General features: G+C 36.5%; 1 protein-coding gene across 5 annotated transcripts in view; it reads right to left on the bottom strand.

The window, feature by feature from the left end:
• VPS13B (vacuolar protein sorting 13 homolog B) overlaps window positions 1–19,586 on the bottom strand; it is a 319,343-nt gene that overhangs the window by 104,737 nt on the left and 195,020 nt on the right. For all 5 annotated transcript variants that reach the window (XM_026690439.2, XM_026690425.2, XM_087962041.1 and 2 more), the window contains exons 34-35: window positions 7,958–8,648; window positions 2,192–2,329 (exon numbers count right to left, since the gene is read on the bottom strand). In XM_026690439.2, coding sequence (XP_026546224.2) covers window positions 2,192–2,329; window positions 7,958–8,648 — 829 coding nt within the window. The remainder of the gene's footprint in view (window positions 1–2,191; window positions 2,330–7,957; window positions 8,649–19,586) is intronic.

Below are 19,586 nucleotides of genomic sequence, written 5' to 3'. Positions count from 1 at the left end.
AGAACTGAAGAATTGTGTCTGGCAAGTCAAACCAGGGATGGGATTCTACCAGTTCACACCTATTCACTAGAACTGGTTGTTAACATTCTAAGCAGTTAGGAGAACTGGTTGTTAGAAGAAATTACTGGCCTAATCCTGTAAGGAAGGCAGGAAGGAAACATTCTGGTGTTGCTTACAGAAACTGCCTCTCCATTAACCCTTATTACATTTTTGGCAGGACTAGACTTCCTGTCTCAGGAACATCTCTGGAGTTTTTTTCCCCTCCTTTGTTGGTACTTTGCTTGTGTAGAGTGACCATTTAAAGACACTATGGCACTGAAAAAAAGTGACTTATGACCATTTTTCACACTTATGACTGTTGCAGCATCCCCACAGTCATGAGAGGCCAGGAGAGGAGATGCGTGCCTCGATGTGAGTGATATTGAGTTGGCCACACCCAGCCAATAACATGACCAAGTCCACCCAGTCACATGACCACCAAGCCACGCCCACCAACGAAGCCACTCCCACAGAACCGGTTGTTAAAAAATTTGAAGCCCAACTCTGAGTCAAACAATACGCAATCATTATATATGGGGAGCCATCAATGAAACAACTGTCACACATCTACTGGATCTACCATCACATCAAAATGCTGAAAGTAGCATTGCTCTGTGAGTTTTACTCCAAGCAACAATCTTGCCTTGCATGGGTACAATGCTGTTTTTATCATTTGCCCTACTTCTCTTCATGCAGACACCATTGAATGCCTGAGAGAACACATAATATATGTGCGCATCATTTAGTATAACTTCAAGCAGGCAATACAAAATTTCTATTTGTTTAGTTCACTTATTGTTGACTGTGGAGTACATGGTCTCTATTATGGCTAGTGCTTATTCATGTCTTTGGTTTGAGCAATTAGAAGCATTCTCAAATATTGAAGTAATTATGCCCCATTTAAGACACATAATCTGGCCTTCCCATCTACAGAGGTTTTCATATGATACTGTGCTTTTGTCAAGAGTATCAAGAAATGAAATAGCTGATATAATGACAGTACTCTACTGTCTGTATAAACAACAAGGTATCATAACTGAAAGAAGGAATGTTATAAAATATATGAGCTATCTAAAGTTTCTGAATTTGGGCAGAATACAGATGGAGTTCAGATAGTTCTTGGTTAACAACCCCTCATTCAGCAATTGTTCAAAGTTGTTACAATGCTGTACGAATGATACTTATGATGTTCTGGTTAGTATACCACTCTTGCAGTCATACAGTTATGATCTGGATACTTGGCAACTGCTCACACTTATGATTGCAGCAATTCATGGTCATATTATCACCATTAGCAAATCTTCTCTGCAGACTTCCCATAAGCAAAGTTAGTGGGGAAGCTTGCAGGGAATGTTGTAAGTCACTCCTGCCATTTTTTCTCCCAAGGGACCTCGTATTCTCTGTCACATTCACATTGCAACACCCTCTTTGCAGCCCATATGCACTCACACAGCATCACGGCACCCTATCTGCATGCTGCATGCAGTGCTGCAGCAACCTCTCCACAACCGTCATGTGATATTACAGCAACCTCTTTATAATCCACATGCACACATGAGTGCCACAACCCTTATCCCCAACTGCATAAATACCTCTCCAGCTTTATGTAGTCATACAGCTCTGCAGCATTCCCTCCCCAGTCCACACATGCTTGCCATAGCACTCACGCCCTCACTCCATAGTCTCTGGCCTGCTTGTGAACCTAGGACTTGCAACTTCCACACAGCTTCCCCACTGATTTTCCTTGTGGGAAACTGCAGGAAGTCGCAAGTTGTAATCACATCAGATTCTTGCTTAAGGATCTGGAAATTTTGATTAAAGATGGCAATGAGAACTGCCAGGATTGGCCTTGCCGTAAGTGATGCATCATGTGATGTTGTACTTTATGACCACATTTTTTAACAATGGAAATTCCCACCCCAATTACCATTGTTAAGCAACTACAGCCTGTAAATAAATGGAAGATGTCTTCATTCAGCGAATACCAGCTGTTAACTCAACTTTGGAAGTTGAGTTACTGTACATAATTTTAATTTAATGATAATAATGGTAAAAAGAATCTCCACACTTATGATCCGTGACTGTTGCTCCAAGAAACATAATTAATAGGTTAAATTTCCAATATTATTTGACAATTGTTGGTCATTCTTACCTGGGCCATTGAGAAAGTCTTTAATCTTCAATGTTATGAGAGGAGGTGGAATGCCACTCTTAGCATCTATTTCCCCTGCTACTGTCTGTAACCAGGTCTTACAGTAGTCAAGTGTCTCTGGGAGAGTCTTTCCAGGATCTACAAATGATAAGAAGACCATTTATGATATATTGTTGATTAAATAATTATCGGTATTAAAATAAGCCAAACTTTATTCTGTACATAATACTGTATCTATCTCAGGGCACATACAAATTCCGCATTACATTAATTATACATTAATAAAAAACTGATTGCCAAATATTATCATCACCAAATGTAAAAGCCATCAGGAATGGACAAATAAGCTTAGTATATCTGAAATATATCTAGTAATTGTGCATCTAATAAGGTCTATGATCTAAATTTTATTTCTTCTAGTAATGCATTTATATTTTCTTCAGATGTCTTTAAAAATGATTTGCCCCAAAATAAAAGAAACTATAGAGATCAGAAAGCCACATGGTTCAAGATGCAATAGAGTGCTTCTACTTATGGGTTATTTGATACAGTTTATAGTTTCACTGACACTTCAATCCCTTTTTACAGCCATACTTTTGAAGTTGACTTCGGTAGCTTTTCTTCTGGGTTCTCTTTAATGGGACCTCTTTGTTGAATTCTTAATATTCCCAATTGTGACTAAAAGTTCACATTTGGTACCTCTCAGCTCTATGCCTTTCTTCACGTCTAGGACATCATATATAAGAAATCAGTACTGCATAAAACCATTTAGGGGTTTTTGGCTCCTCACTTCCTTTGGGTTTGTTTGTTTGTTTGTTTTTCTAAAGTTGATTACAGCTGAACAATAAAAGAATCTAAGTAAAGCTCAATTATGTCATATCAACTTCATGACACTTATTCCCCTTCTGTTAAATAATGGGTGTTTACCAAAAAAAGTTAAAAAAGCAAAAAACTAACCATGCCCTTTGGATAATTTAAGGATTTTGCCAACCTGCATTATTCATCTCAACAGACTGTTCTCTTTTTAAGCACTCAAGCTTCAAACTTTAGCACAACCCCTTCATAATTATAGCCAGCACATGGTAACACAGTATGAGTTTTAGCACATCAAGTCTCTCTTGGAATGCATTCTTTAGTATAATCATATGATTCAGAAAACCTGGCAGGAATTGTTTTACATGAATGACAAAGGAATTTAAGGATTGTCAGTCCTATCAGCAAAGAAGAAATGGAATTTATTGTCTGACAAATGAATCCACTAAATTTGGCAATATAATTTTTAAAATTTAGGTAAGTATTTCGGTGTATAAAATCAATCTTATGTGAGTTAAGCAGATTAATGCCACAGAATTAAAAAAAAAAGTCCCAGTCTAATCAATCTATGAAAAATTAAAATTAATAGCTATGTAGAAGAACATGATGTTCTGAAAAATTGGAAATGCTTTCTGCTAAGCATATTTTTGTGTATCATTTTATTTTTATGATTTTAAAAAAAGCCCACTGGGAGAGATGGTATGGATGGAAATTGTCCATCCAGAAAAAGTGATTCTTTTTAGTTAGTTAGTTAGTTAGAGACATTATTGAGGAAGTATGTTTAAACTAAACCTTGCTTCTGTCTTTTGCAATTAAAGGATTGACTGCTTCAAGCAATCAGTAATTCATAGCTGCTTCTGGACACACTTGCCAGGGAGGAGAGAACTTCACAGGTTCTGTTAAGTGATTCCTAATATTAGAAATAACCAATCAATAGACGATTTGATCATGTTTGGATAAGAGCATACTTTTAGGGGCAAAAAATGAAACAATAACCCTCCCACATAACACTAGGAGAGGGAAAATAGTTAAGTGACTGTCCACATAGCAAAAATTCTGGGTTCAGTTTGGCACCTTCATTATGTGAGCAGCATTAAACTTCTTAACTATTATTTTTGAATCTTACATTAGAAAAGAAATGGAACTGTACAAAATTTTGTCAACAATGGAAGGAAGGAAATTTCAGCATAACAGAATTTAGCTAATTTAAATGAATTCAAGTCTCCAAGGCCAGATGAAACATGTTGCAGGGTACTGAAAGAATGTGAAAATGTGACCACAGAACCATTCTCAATACGTTTTGAAGATTAGTCAGATCCTTGAACACTGAATGAGAACAAATGTCATCCCCATCTTCAGAAGGGGAAGGAGAAGGACATAAGCGAGAACAATGCTGTAAATCTGGCATCTTTACTAGGTAAGGATCTTGAACTGAAGCAGCAGGTTTCTGAGCCCGTGGATAGACATTTTACATTTAATAGGATCTAGGAGAGGTATATCATAAATAAAGCATGCCATGCTAACTCTACAGTATCTCTTTCTTTCATAGAATGACTTGGTTAGTAGATCAGGAATGCCACAGACTGTTCTGACGCAACCTGGTTCCCAAAGAACAAACACAGACAAAGGCAGCAGCCCCACCTTTTAAGGTTTAATAACAAATTCTGTTCTGAAGGCTGCTTTCCACTAATTAGCTCTGACAAGAAAGAGCCTTGCCAAGTTGTTTGTCAAAGCTGCCAAAAACCCAGAGATAAGAACTAATTTACAAAATTCTCCAAACACGAACTAAGATGTCCACCAGTTGAGTTTCAGAGCTTCTTTGCTGCCTGCAAAGAACGCTTTTCCAAACCTGGCTTTTATTCTCTTGAGGGAGGGGCCATTACCTTGCAGTCTTACTCCCGAGTCATCTATGCTGCTGGAATTGTTCTTTCCTCCGAGTAATCCTTCGTGCACGTGCACTTGGCACAGGTTCCTTGGGAACCTCCTCATCACTGCTGCCAACCCCCATAATCTCTGAAGGCAGCAGTCCACTCCCTGATGGTCCTGGCCCCTCATTAGAGTCCTTGCTCTCCTCAGCCACCTGCACCTGCTGCCAGCTAACCACAACACAGACACACCTCTGGTCTTGAGCAAACTATTCAACAGAGTACCTTCTGATGCTCTTCATAAAATGGAAAAATATGGACCAGATGATGCTCCTATTTTATGAAATTACAATCAGCTTAATGACCACACCAAAAGAGAATTAATGTTTCTAACCTAGAGGAAAGCATAATGTGAAGTGCCACAGGCCTCTGTTCTGGGCCCTGTGATGTTCAACATTTTTTTAACCAATGACTGGGGTGAGACAGTTGAAGAGACACTTAAAAAGTTTGTAGATGACATAAAGCTAATTTTTTAGATGAAAGATAGATCGAAAAGATCTAGGCAGACTTAAGCGGTGGGCTGAAATGAATAGGATAGAATTTAACTAACGTGAAATGTGAAGTTCTGTATTTGTGTAGGAAAAAAATATAAGGCACAACTATAAGGTGGGAAAGATTGGGTTTCGTAGTACAGACAGTCGTTAACTTACAACCATTTGTTTAGCAATCATTGGAAATTACTACAACACTGAAAAAAGTGACTTACAACTAGCCTTTGCATTTACAATAGTTGCAGGATCCTGGGGTCACATGATCTCTATGACCTTACCAGCTGGTTTCTGACAAGCAAAATCAATGGGGGAAGCCCAATTCACATAATGACCATGCAGTTCACTTATCAACTGCAGTGATTTGCTTAACAACCATAGCAAAAAAAAGATTGCAAAATCAGATGTGTTTCACTTAGCCACTTTGCTTAGCAATGTAAATTCTGTTCCAAATTGTGGTCGTATATTTAGGTCTACCCGCAGTACATACAGAATGCACTTGGCTGTCCTTCTCAACAACATATGAAATGTGAAATCAGGAGTCAAATGCCAATGCCCAAAAGGCACAATGCTACTTTGGAGTGTATTAATAGAAACACAGAATCCAGATCATAGGAAGCAGCTGTTGTATTCTACTCTGCCTTCATCAGACTCCATTTCTGAGCATTGCCTCGATTTCTGGTACCACAGTTCAAAAAGAAGATCATGAATACAAGTGCAAAGGATAGTTACCAAGAAGCCAAGCCTTATGAGGAACGATGAAAGGATCTGAGTATTCTGGTAGACCTCGACTTACAACAATATATTTAGAAACCTTTCAAAGTTACAATGGCACTGAAAAAAATGGCTTATGACCATTTTTCACACTTACAACCTTTGCGGCGTCCCCACAGTCACATGATCAAAATTCAGATGCTTGGCAATTGATTCATATTTATGACAATCACTGTGTCCAAGGGTCATGTGTTCACCTTTTGCCACCTTCTGACAAGCAAAGACAACAGGGAAGCCAGATTAACTTAACAACTGCAGTGTTTCACCTAACAACTGGGTCAAGAAAGATTGTAAAATGAGGCAAAACTCACTTAATAAATATCTTGCTTAGCAACAAAAATTTTGGGCTCAATAGTAGCCATAAGTTGAGGACTACCTCTATTTATTCTATAAAAATATGACTAAGAGGAGATATGTGAGACAGCTGTGTTTAAATATCTGAAAGATTGTCATACAGAAGAGAGAGTAGACTTACTTTCAACTGCCCAGCAATGCAGGACTAGAATTCTTTCTAAAAACTGTAGTTTCATTTCATAAGAAATGAAAATAGCTAGCTATCAGGAGGAACTTCTGGATTATATTCACTGTCAGCCAGTGGTGAATTTTCAGTCACTAGAGGTCTTCAAATAGAGGGTGGATAGTCCTTTGTCAGATATGCTCTAGTACAGGCCTGTTAAACTGGCAGCCCATGGGCCAAATATGGCCCATGCAGGCCATGCCCACCCAGGGTACACAAAGGCAAAAAACATTGTGATGAGTCACGACATGGCCTGCAATGCGAGTGGGTTTCTAGTAGAACCTACACTGAACAGAGGGATAAACTAAATGACCTCCATAGTCTTTCCAAATCTATCATTCCATGAAATCAACATCAGATGGGCATCTCTAACTTATTCCTGTGGCTGTCCATCATTTCAGAAGAGAAGTAACTCTTTTGATATGCCAGTCACAGAACCTATGAATTTGTGCATACTAAATCATTTATAGCTATTTTTATTTTTAAAAGCTATTTTATTGTGTACTTGTAAGTATATAAGAAACTCATAGGAAAATTTAAGCAGAAATGAAAATTAATACTGCTTAATTAAAACTGTCCTGTGAAGGTAAGGAACTTTTGTCTCAGACTACAAATGATATTGCAAAAAAAAAAAAAAAAAACCACCAAAAAACCAACCAATCTGTTTGGGAATTCTGACATATTCTGATTGATTTACATATACTACAGAACACTTTTCAGAATGACAGGAATAATTCACTGAAGCAAATCTTATGACTGAGGAAAAAAAAGATCTCTCACAGAGAAAACTTAGCAAGATAGGTTAAAGATGAGATATTGCAGCCAATTTGCCAACAACATGTTTCAGTTTAGTTCCTTTAACAGTGCCAGTTGATGTAGTGGTTAAACCACCAGGCCAGAAACTGGGAGACCATAAGTTCTAATTCTGCAGGGACTTGTCCAGCAGTCAAGACTGAAGTGGGAAAAATAGTGTAGAGATTATCAAGACTGTCAGATATTATAGAGGGAACAGGAAACCAACATGAAAATGTTAGAACATTTTAAAAAACTGTAGAACAACTGTATTCTGTTGCTTTTTTGGTGTTTTTGTAATGTTAGTGAATCAAATTATGCAGCCAATAAAATCAGTTCAAGCTATTGAATATATAACCTCACATTTATCTAGAATAAATAAACTTTTTTTTGTTCACACCTGAATAAAAAAATTAGGTAGTGAATCTATGACCTTAAGGATAGAAAATGATCTTACCTGTACACTTGTAATCTGATGCGACACCTTTGAGGACAGCATCAAACACTGATATTTCCACTCTTTGTTTTCTATGATGACAGCTTAAGATAAAAGATGGTTGAGATACAACAAGGTGTAAAAATGGCTCTAACTGCAAGTCTCCAGTTCCTCTGCGACCAGGTTGCCGGACAATAGTTACTCCCAAGGCTTGTCTAGCAGATGATCTTGTAGAAGCATGGAGACTTTCCAGAGATATAAGGCCTGGTTTTTTCCCAGAGGGCAATGAACGGTTGCAGTTTAGAAGATCATCTGCTGTTACTGATGAAAAACCTGCTTTGTCAGATTTCTTGCAATCATCAACTGCCTCTGGAAGGTTTAATGAACTTTTGATGGTTTTTTCACCCTCTTTTTGATCTTCCTGTGATTTTGATTTAAGTAAAGTAGTACATGAATAAGTCATGAAGGAGAATCGGCTGGCAGTAATAAAAATGTCAAATGGAATAAAGTTCAGGTTCTTCACTATAGAAGACTGTCGGGAAGGTTGGGCAATGCGATGTTGGCTGGTGCCGCTATGTTGTTCTATTTGGACTATTCTAATTTTAACACTGTCACTGCCAATGCCACTGTCCTGGGCTCCACTATAACGTGAAGATGTTTCAGCTGTACCTCCATCAGATGTATCCATCTTCTTCTGTTCCTGTTTGAAAACCTGGAAAGGAAAACACTGTGTCATAAAATTGCTACTCCCAAAGATTTCCATTCCTATTAAACATTAAACAATTGCTATATAAACAAAAAAATCAAGCCAGATAAATTTATGTAAAAAAGAAAAGTTTGCTACGTGAACTTTTAAAACCGAAAATCATTTCTGAAAACTCATCAGGTGTCTAGTCCAGAGAAAATGATGACTCATAATGACATGTTGGGAGAAAGATGTAGCATGAAGAAAATATTTCTAAGCTCAAACCATTTTTATTCAGATGCTATAAAGATACAATGTCAGCTAATTTCCAAGATACAGTAATTGAGAATCAAGTAACTAAAGAAATTAAACTGTTTTAAGCATTTAGATTTAAATAAAATTAAAATCTTGCTATTGTGTTTTCTTACGATATTGAAAAAGGGCACAATATCAATTTCATAAACCAAAGCTGGCATGATTTATTAGAGGGGAATATCAACCTCATAATTGTTTTCTGTTTCAATATTGCATTAGATAAAACACTATAATACCCTTAAAATAAATTTGATCTTATAGATTTTGTGTTTGTTGAATAGAATCTTTTGCTAGAAACTCAAGGTCCTCTAACTGGATCATATGCAAATGTATCTTTGTGAGGTAGAACATTGCAGATAAAGTAGCCAGCAGAGCTACAAAAAAAGGATCTGTCCAATGAAAACAATTAATATCATATTTTTCAGGTCAGATGCATGTAGGCAAACGATAAAGAAATATTACTTTGCTAGCCACTGTGCTACTTTAACATTTGAAAACAATTTTATGTTCCTTAACATCTAAGGATAACTTAATATTTGCTGAAAATCTAATTTTTAAAAATTAAATGCTGGATGATGGGTTGCTCTATAGCAGGGCTGTCAAACTCCCGGCCTGTGGGCCGGATGCGTCACACGCTGGCCATGCCCACGTCCGGTTTAGTGAAGAAGAAAAAAATCACCGCCATGACGACATGAGTTTGACATCCCTGCTCTATAGCAATCCCCACTAACATCCAATTTAATTACATCAAATTTAATTCTAAAAGTATAGGCAATTATATACTGTACTATAAACTAATCAAGCTTCTTCACTGAGTAATCTAAAAAAGATGCTAGCCGTTGAACAAGACAGTTGAGACTCAAATATTCAACCTTACATCAATGCATAATCCTGCATCACATTTTCACAAAAATATACTCAATATGCCCACCATTCTGTCTTCATCAATCTGAAGATGGCATTTGATACAATTCTGATTTAAAGTTTTGCAAGAAATCAGCAGCAACCAAACCTTGCTTGATTGTTATATATTTTGAGTGATTATACTGTATTATTCTGTGATAATTTTTATTCTAATAAAATAGAAAATGCAACTTATGTTCTCATTCTTTGTTTCAATTAGGCCAGCCTTTGCAGCCAAAAAAGCTTACAGTTAACTATTCAAAAAGAAGGCATTCACGAAAAGAAGCTCTGACTACGAACATAAATGATATCCAAACAGAACAACCAAGTGATTTAAATAATGGTCTTTTGTTAAAAGCAACACATTTGAGAACTTTCATCTTACAAACAGAGGCTTCAAATGTGATTATTAGATGTGATGATCAATAAGGCTTCTATTTCAGTAGCAGCTGAACTTTAGAGCTAAGGCAATTTTGCTTTTATTCAACAGTACATAACTCTGTCTCTATAAAGACATATTATCCTTAGAAGTAGTTCAATACAGATTCCCTGTACTTCTCAATTATCCCTAATGTTCCAAGACTTTATCAGGATCTTCTTCTCTAGAATATTATATCATATGAGAATCTGCCACCTGAGATCATGGCCCAATTCATCCTTGTAGACCAATGCTTTAAGAAAAAAAGTTAGAACTAATTGTTCCGCCTGCTACAGTCTGTCAGCTTAAGTGCTAAAGGGAATGGTTCTGAAGAAAAGCATTTCTGAAGTTAGCATTCTAGATCTTGAACTATGAACTGAAAGCTCTAAAGCTTTAAAACATGCATTTGGGAGCTCTTATCATAATTCTTTCTTCATTTAAACAATTAAAAAAATAGATTTCTCCGACCCCCCCCCTTTCAAACAAAAAGGTGTTCACACAATACTTTTTAATGGCCTACCCTCAAATTAAGTAAAGAAGTAGTTTAAAAACATCTCTTATTCAGTTCCTCATTACATAACATCAAACGTAAGCATCAAAACAACAGCCAATGTCCTGTGGCATTATCTAATATATCAAGTTTGGCAATCTACAGTGATAGATCAGCTTCTTATTAAGTATATGGTTTGACTGAGACAAAGATTAAATAGGACCTACGAACTGAAATGTCTATGAAGCTTTTGCTCCAAATAAATAAAATAATTAAATAAATGTTGGTCTCTGTAAATCAAATTATATGTAACATTGCTTAATTTTCACAAACTTAGCTGATTTTTAAAAAAATAGACAGAAATATATCAAGCAATACTAGTAGCATATTATCCCCAGCAATCTGTGTCCTCATTTTACCATCGGAAGGATGTAAGGCTGAGTCAACCCTGAACTAGTCGGGATTGAACTCCTGGCTGCATGGGCAGAGCAAGCCTGCAATACTGCATTGTAGCCATTGTGTCATCACAGCTCCTTTAAATCTTATGAATAACTACCCAGGAAAACAAAATATGCTGTATTGTTTATTTTAACTCTCTTAAGTGTTAATTATGAGTCACAACACTAAAAAACTCAGAGAACTCTGGATCAACCCAATGAAAGATGAAAACCATAGACTGTTATTATAGAAGCAGATTATTTATTTATTTATTGAATTTATATTGCCACCTATTTACCCATGGTGACTCGAGGTTGCTTACAGAATGTAAAACCATATTTAAAATAAAAGCCAATAAAAACTAACAAAAAGAATCAAATAAATTAATAAAGTACAATAGAACAAAATCTGGAAAAATAAATAAATAAAAAATCACACACACACCCCAACTCCCATCCCCCGCCCGATGACAGCAGATCATACGAGCCATTTGATGCGCTCCATCCCGTTCTGGGTTCCCCAGGCCTGCTGGCAGAACCAGGTCTTCAGTGCCTTCCGGAAGAGTATTAGAGTGGGGGCCATTCTAATCTCTGGGGGGATGATATTCCAGAGAGAGGGAGCCACCACAGAGAAGGCCCTTCTTCTGGGTCCCACCAGGTATATCTCCCTTAGGGATGGGACCATTTCCTGCCTCCTCGCTCTAATGGGTGGGTAGATGGGACCAGCAAGAGATATTCCCTCAAATAACCTGGTCCCAAGCCATGAAGGGCTTTAAAGGTGACAATCTGCACCTTGAATTGCACCCAGAAGCAAATCAGCAACCAATGCAACTCCCGCAGAAACACGTGCACATCAGGGTCTGCACAAAACCATGCGGGCCACTGCATTTTGCACCAACTGGAGCTTCTGAATGTTCTTCCAAGGGCAGGCCCATGTACAGCGCGTTGCAATAATCAAGACGGGATTAGACTAGGGCATGAGTGACTGTGAGTAGGGACAGTTGGTCCAGGAAAGGGCATAACTGGTACAAAACCCGCAGTTGTGCAAAGGCCCTCCTGGCCACGACCGCCACCTGCTCTTTGAGCAGGAGTTGTGAGTCCAGGAAAACCCCTAGATTACACACAGGGTCTGTTTGGGATAATACCATCCCATCCAAGACCAAAGGTAGCAATTCTCCCTGAGCCAACGAACCCCAAACCCAAAGCCACTTGGTTTTGCAAGGGTTTAGTTTCAACCCATTGCTCCCCATCGAGCCCCAAACAGCCTCCAAGCACTGTGAGAGGGAGGACACAGCAACACTTCACTCACCACGGGCCGAGACATACAGCTGAGTATCATCAGCATATTGGTGATACTTCAGTTCATGGTGACAGATGATCTCACCCAGCTGCTTCATATAAATGCTGAACAGGAGCAGAGAGAGTACCAAGCCCTGCAGAACCCCGTAAAGCAGTGAGCGAGGGCTGGATCTCTCCCCTCCTATCAACACTGACTGAGAGCGGCCGCAGAGGAAGGAATTGAATCAGGACAGCACAAGGCCTCCCACTCCCCTCCCCCAAAGCCACCCCAGGAGAATCCCATGGTCAATGGTATTGAAAGCCACTGAGAGGTCAAGTAGAGCAAGGATGGATGCACTATCCCCATCCCACTCCTGCCAGATATCATCCAAAATGCGACCAATGCTATTCCAAATCCAGGCCTGAATCCTGACTGGTAGGGGTTGAGATAATCCATTTTATCCAGAAACCTCTGGAGCTGCTGTGCAACCACCTTCTTAACAACCTTCCCCTAAAAGGGAAGACTGGAGACAGATTAGCTAGGCAATGTCTCGCAAGATTTTAAAAACAGAGTAATGTTTGTGCATAGCAACTCTCCAGCACTTTTCCAGATTGCTGAATGTGAAAATTCTAGGAACTGTAATCCCTACATATCTGCAGGGCATCAACTTTGGAAAGACAGACATAAAAGGCACCAAAAATAAAAACTAAGTCATCACCCCACCAGAATTCTTCTCCATTGTTGCTTTCAAGGAATCAAAGGAAGCAAATGATATTTCCAGAGAAGAATGCATTTACTGAAGCATATCTAGAACAAAGACACATTTCAAAAATGATTTTAGTGATTTTTTAAAATTAATATTCTTCAATTTGAATTTTATAGCTACTGGAACTAATACACATTAGAAGTAGGCACAAATGTGTGATGTTTAAATATGAACACTGAAGTATTTGAAGTAAAGTCTTTTTAATATATGTTGGATTAATTTTAGTATGAACACTTTGTTAAAAATTGGTTATGGTCTGTAAAATATCACTTGATAAAGAGATAATTGTTTTTGGCTCCAATGGATATCTTCTATTTATACATTTTTAAGAAGATTTTTAAAATACCATTTAAATGGTATAGCAATTTGATTAGCAGCTAATTCAGGAAGTCAGGTTGATTCACAAAAAACAGAATTTATAAACTCAAATATTAAATTCCCAATGAAAACATTAAGATATGAGATGCAACTGAAAAAACAACTTGGTAGAATTATTTATCTAGACTAAAAATTTCCAAGACAATCAAATTTCAATGGGTTCCTAACAGGAAAATGTTCAATGGCTAAAACACTAACAATTTTTCTCGAGTATCTTCAGTAGATCATGGAGTCTTTTGAAAAACATAGAGCCCTTGTGACCTGCCATCAATATTCCTTGGAAGATGTGCAACCATGCACATTACTCAGGATTTGAAGCTATTAATTTTAAAAAGCCAGCTTAATAATAAATCCAGGAATCAAGTGAATATCCTTTTACATTCGTGAACAATTCCAAATGTAAAAACTTTTTAAAACATCTCTTGCTTTGTTACAAAAGAAATGGCCCAATACTTTAAAGATGTCAAAAACACCAATATCGGCTTCCTGATAGCAAATGTAATGGTAACATTTATCATTGAACTGCATTTATATCAGTTCACTCACTCTTTACATAACCCATTTAAAATGAACAATAAAAGTTTTCTTTAATTAGCTACTGGTGTGCATTAACATGATCATGATTAAACCATAAAAACCAACTGTACATTACTCAGGTCCGCTATCACATGTGTTTCAAATTATTTTAGCTGAAAATGTACTTTGAGTCTCTTTTAAAAGTTCAACCTTCTGCTTTCAGAGAATTAAATGCATATTACTGCAGTGGAGAAGATAATGTTTCAGACCTCCAGGCATATATGAAACACACTGGCAGCACATTAGACAAAATGCTTTACTTATTAGATACTTCCTATTCTAAACAGTGTCATCAAAGGCTAAAAACAAAATCCATATAAAAGCTGCACAATGCTTCCACACAGAACCTGTGCCAAAATCCCTGTACTTTCCAACTAATGAGGAAAGGATGTGCACTCTTAACATATGAATGTAAGATTTTCCAAGCATTTACTTTAGGAAACAGTACTATTGATTCCATATGGCTTATGTTAAATGAAACTGTATTGGTAAAATAACCTTTAAGATATCTGGCATGATAACCATAATTAAACAGTATTCAAAGGAGTAAAACAAAAGAGAATTTAGTTTCACAATGGCTAATTAAAATAAAATGAAAAAACACAGCATGTCCACTATCAAGATAAATTGGTAATTTTTTTTAAAAAAGTACTTAAAATACTGTTAAAATATACTTTAAAGATAGAATCTAAAATGTGGAGGGAAATATTTGTAGTTTGGCGAAGAAAAATAGCATATGAGTTGGATTTTTTTTAAACTGGAAATAATAGTTCTAAACGTTTGAACAATAACCAGATGGGTCTTAAATCAGAGGAATTCTACAGTTTCTCTGTCAGAAAGAATTGCAATGTGAAAAAGTTTTCAATTGCTGAAAAATGTCAAGTTGATAGTTTACTTCTTAGATGGCTTCAAGTGCATTTTCCCCATTCTTTCACATCACAGTAGCCCAACAGAGAAGGTGATGAAAGCAATGCTGGTAGCTAGGGAATTCTGGCAAATTCTTCCTTGTCATGTGTTGAGATAAGTGACTTTATAGCTTAACCCCTTGAATTCAATAGCATTTAGAGAAGATAAAGAGATAAGGGCTACAATCTATACCCTTCTTTTTGAATATATGCTGTTGCTGAGCACCCTAAACATCAGTTCAAAACATTTCAAATAAAATGTTTTTAATAATTACTCCAGCCATGATAGGATATTAATTATCCTTTCAGTTTAAGGAGTCATGTTGCTCTAATTGGAGTATTTTTGTTCATATGTATGAATAGTATCTCATAAAAATAATTATTTTTTCCCCAAATCTTAGTAAAAGAAAGGCATAGGCAGCCAGTTAACAATATCTCTTTACACCAACATAAAGTGTAATTTTCGAAAGAAGAAAATTATACTACATTTCAATATGTTGCATAATGCTAAATTTACAAACAAAAAATGGAGGAAAGCTGCGTACCCAGAAGGTATAACAATGAAACGAAAAGGTATACAGATTAACCTTAGACTGTCTACTATTGACCTCACCCCTTTCCTAAGAGGTCTGTAGGGGGCGTGCATAAGCGCACCAACGTGCCTACCGTCCCTGTCCTATTGTTTCTCTTATTCTTCTTTTATTTTTCTTATATATACCCATTTCATGTATTCACAACTATGTATACACTTATACTTATTATCTTGTAAACAATTGGCAAATCAAATAAATAAATAAATAAATAAAATAAAATAAATAAATAATCAGAGTTGGAAGGGACCTTGTAGGTTATCTAGTCCAATCCCCCACCCAAGCGGGAGACCCTACACCATTTCTGTCAAATGATAGTCCAATCTCTTCTTGAAAGTCTCAAGTGATGGTGCTCCCACAATTTCTGAGGGCAAGGTGTTCCATTGGTTGATTGTTCTCACTGTCAGAAAGTTTCTCCTTATTTCCAGGTTAAATCTCTCCTTGTTCAGTTTTCATACAATTGTATGTGATTTCTGTTAATTCTTTAGTAAATTCATTCAGAAACATTTGGAAATTGCAATATTATAAATTATCAAATTATGTCTCCTGATTAGATTTTATTTTCCTATGAGATTCTGCTTGTAACATATATTTTAAGAATTAATTAAATAAAATTTAAGTTATTGTTTTCCTTGGAAGTGACAGTAAATCTCAGATCTCCTGACATTTTATCACTTCGCTAAAAACTCTCAGATGTGTTTCAGCCTAATTAGAATCTGTATAGCAGATAAGAACAAAGCTATACACAGTAGTTAATTGCCCATTATTAGTGCCAAGTTGAAAAAACTGGTGGCTTTGAAGTAAAGCAGTTGTTATATGCATTGGTCATCTCTGGCCTGAGAATCAATATCTGCTTTGCTTATTTTGCGATAGATTCTGTGAACAATTTAAAATGAATTCAGTATCTCAGAAGTATATGGTATATTGTATCTTAAATGCAAGGTGAGCATGTTCTGAAAATACTGGCAAACTGGACCTTCACCACTGTGACACCTCCATCTTGATGGAACGTAATCTGGATCCAATAGTCAAGTATAACAACTTGGAACAATGTGTAATTCCAGTTGAGAGTCTGCCACAACGTGAAAAAGAAAGCATTCACTTTTCTGCAACTGAAGCAGCAACGAACAGCAGCCAAATAAAATCCTATCTTTGCAAATATTTCATTATAACAGCCAGAAGACTCTTCTCCATTGTTGAGTCGAAGCACTATTCATCCATACGTATATCAGCAGAAAATGATAGTGCTGAAATCTGCTATTAATTTCTTAATCAGTACCATTGCCAATTTCTAACTTGCCTGCTGCATGTGAATTGACTCATTGCCTAACCATGCTCTTACCGGGTGCAGTATGCAAACAAACTGGTTTAACCCACTAGTTTTAATATCCCTTTCCCTTCAAAAGTCCCCCAGGTGACAAGGAAGGCAAAAAATAAATCAGCTGTGAAATGTGGGATATTTCATACAATGCAGTTTCTTGTTGCATTTTATTATGTTTCTGTAAGCCTCACTGGGTCTGGAAACATTAGCTGGCATGTCAATTAATTAAACTAATAAGAGCATCATCATAACAAAGGAGGAGGAAGAGGGGAGGTAATAGGTTCCTAGTTAAAAGAACATTTTCCTTGAAAATCTGAAATAGCACAAAAGTCCTATATACTGAAACACAAGCCACAAGAGAGGTGCTTGTTCTTGAGTGCGGTTGTATTTTTGCAGACATTTCATTACCCAAACTAGATAATATCATCATTGCTTGTGCTAACATCACAAGGACTAGCACTGATTATTTTACCTAGTTTGGGCAATGAAACATACTGCAAGAAACAGCACTGAGGACCCCTTATTTCAACCCTGAGTTACAGATATTCAAAAGAGAATATTGTTACAAGCCACAAGGACAGAACTAAAGAGAGCATGCTGATGATTAAATAAAAAGATAAAATTTGGGGCGATATCACTGCAATATTTTGTACAGAAATCTTTTGTCGATATGACAAGAAGCAGTCCCAAATTCTAATAAACAGAAATGTGTAGAAGGGAAAATGAAGTGGTCTCTGTTTATGTATATGTGCACATGAGGTTGACAGCTGTACAGGTCAACAATTATACAAGGGGACATTAGCAAGTGCTGCATATATATTTGGAGCTGCCCATCAATTCCATAGTCCAAATATAACATACAACACTGCTTTAAGATACGAAAACAGTATTTTGTCATTTCATGCCATTTAGAAAGAAACATCAACTTAAAAAAAATACACATATCCTACGTGGGAAAGTTCACATTACCAACAAGCAAAAAGAAAAAAAAATCCTAAATGTCAAACTGTCTCATTCCTTGTTCCAGACTGATTATTTATTTCAGCGAACCAGGATTGCAGAAAAACTAACTTTCTAGCTCTGAAATGGAAGCATTTTAGTTGGATGATTTATTATGGGAAATACACAACTCTAAGGGTATTGACAGATTGTGGTAATTCCAAATCAGAAGACATTCTAGAAGGAATGCAGAATTTTATTTATTTATTTATTTATTTATTTATTTATTTATTTATTTGTATGCATCTCTTAGTTTTGAATTTCAATTATTCCTCTGCCATATTGTAATAGAAATTGCTAGTCAAGCAATCTGGTTCAACAAAAAGTGAAAGTTAAGGGTAAGAACAAAATGGAGAATAACCCATTATGTTGCAAGAAGCTATAATCATAAACATTTAGATTTCTTTAACAGTTGGCAATTCTAAACTCTGCATATATTTAAGATTTTTAGCTAGAAGTTTCGGATTTTCTCTACTGTAAAAATATAATCCTGGAAAAAATTCAGGGTTTAATATTTCAAGGCAGGGCTAATTTTCTACGTCGGTATTATGAATTGCGATTTGCATCTATTTTAGTTTCCATTAGTTTGCTTTACATACCACTATACATTACAATATTAGGATTCTTTCATGACTGCCTGAAAACTATAAGAAGTTAATCTTCCAGAATATAACATTGCACATAACTATTTAAATGGTATTGTGAAATATGTTAAAACAAATAGTATTTTTCAGATAGCATAGTTAGGCTTTAACACTTTCAGACAATAACAAAAATCTGCCAATTTTACAGATATCCAAGTTTTAATAATAACATTTCTCATCCTTCCATGTATTTCATGTATATTATTTCATGTATTAAATTTTGAAATTTATTCTCAGGTATTCAACCATGGAATCATTCCCATCACTTCAGAAACAGATGCTTGAGAATCCTGTGACACATGTCTCTGCAGTTTATTCATTTCTTATTGGCTTATGTTTTCCTTCAGTTGTGATAAGGTTTCCCACCCATCCAAATAGGATGTATTTCTATATTATCCATTAAGATTTTCTTCAGTGTAACTTTAACTGTCCAACAGCTGAACCAGATTAATTCTTTGAATATAGTTTGATGTACAGTGTTGTAGATGTTATACAAGCAGCAATTCCTAAAAAGCCAAATAAAAAGCAATTATATCTGTGTTAGTCCATAGCAGGGGCAAGGGGGAAGAAAGGGGGAAAGGGAAGGGGGAGATGCCCCCAACTGAATTGGTCCAACCAATTTGATCTTGCCAGGAAAAGGGAAAGCAGCTGGAGGCTCCTATTTCCTGCAGCATCACCAGCCCCCTGGAATGACTCCCACTGAATCTTATTTGCTCTGCAGGATGTTTGGGACTTGACACCTGGATTTTAGTCTTTTTAGTATGTTTTTAGACTTTCATTATTGTTTTAGTAATAACGTTTATGAATGTTTTAGTACTGCACATTCTTGCAAAACAATCGAGAGTCCAGTGGGATTGTAGAGGATAAAAAGAGGTAGTGGGAAGAAATTTTCCTATCCTTGTGGAACATGGCTGTATGAAAGTATAGTAAACAAATCTACAAAC

The sequence above is a fragment of the Notechis scutatus genome, chromosome 3 (assembly GCF_049901735.1).
Source record: "Notechis scutatus isolate UNSWTSFEM ecotype Mainland chromosome 3, rNotScu1.2, whole genome shotgun sequence".
NCBI classification, from domain to species: Eukaryota; Metazoa; Chordata; class Lepidosauria; order Squamata; family Elapidae; genus Notechis; species Notechis scutatus.
The sequence above is the reverse complement of the archived record's forward strand: the minus strand, read 5'-3'. Positions and strand labels throughout refer to the sequence as shown.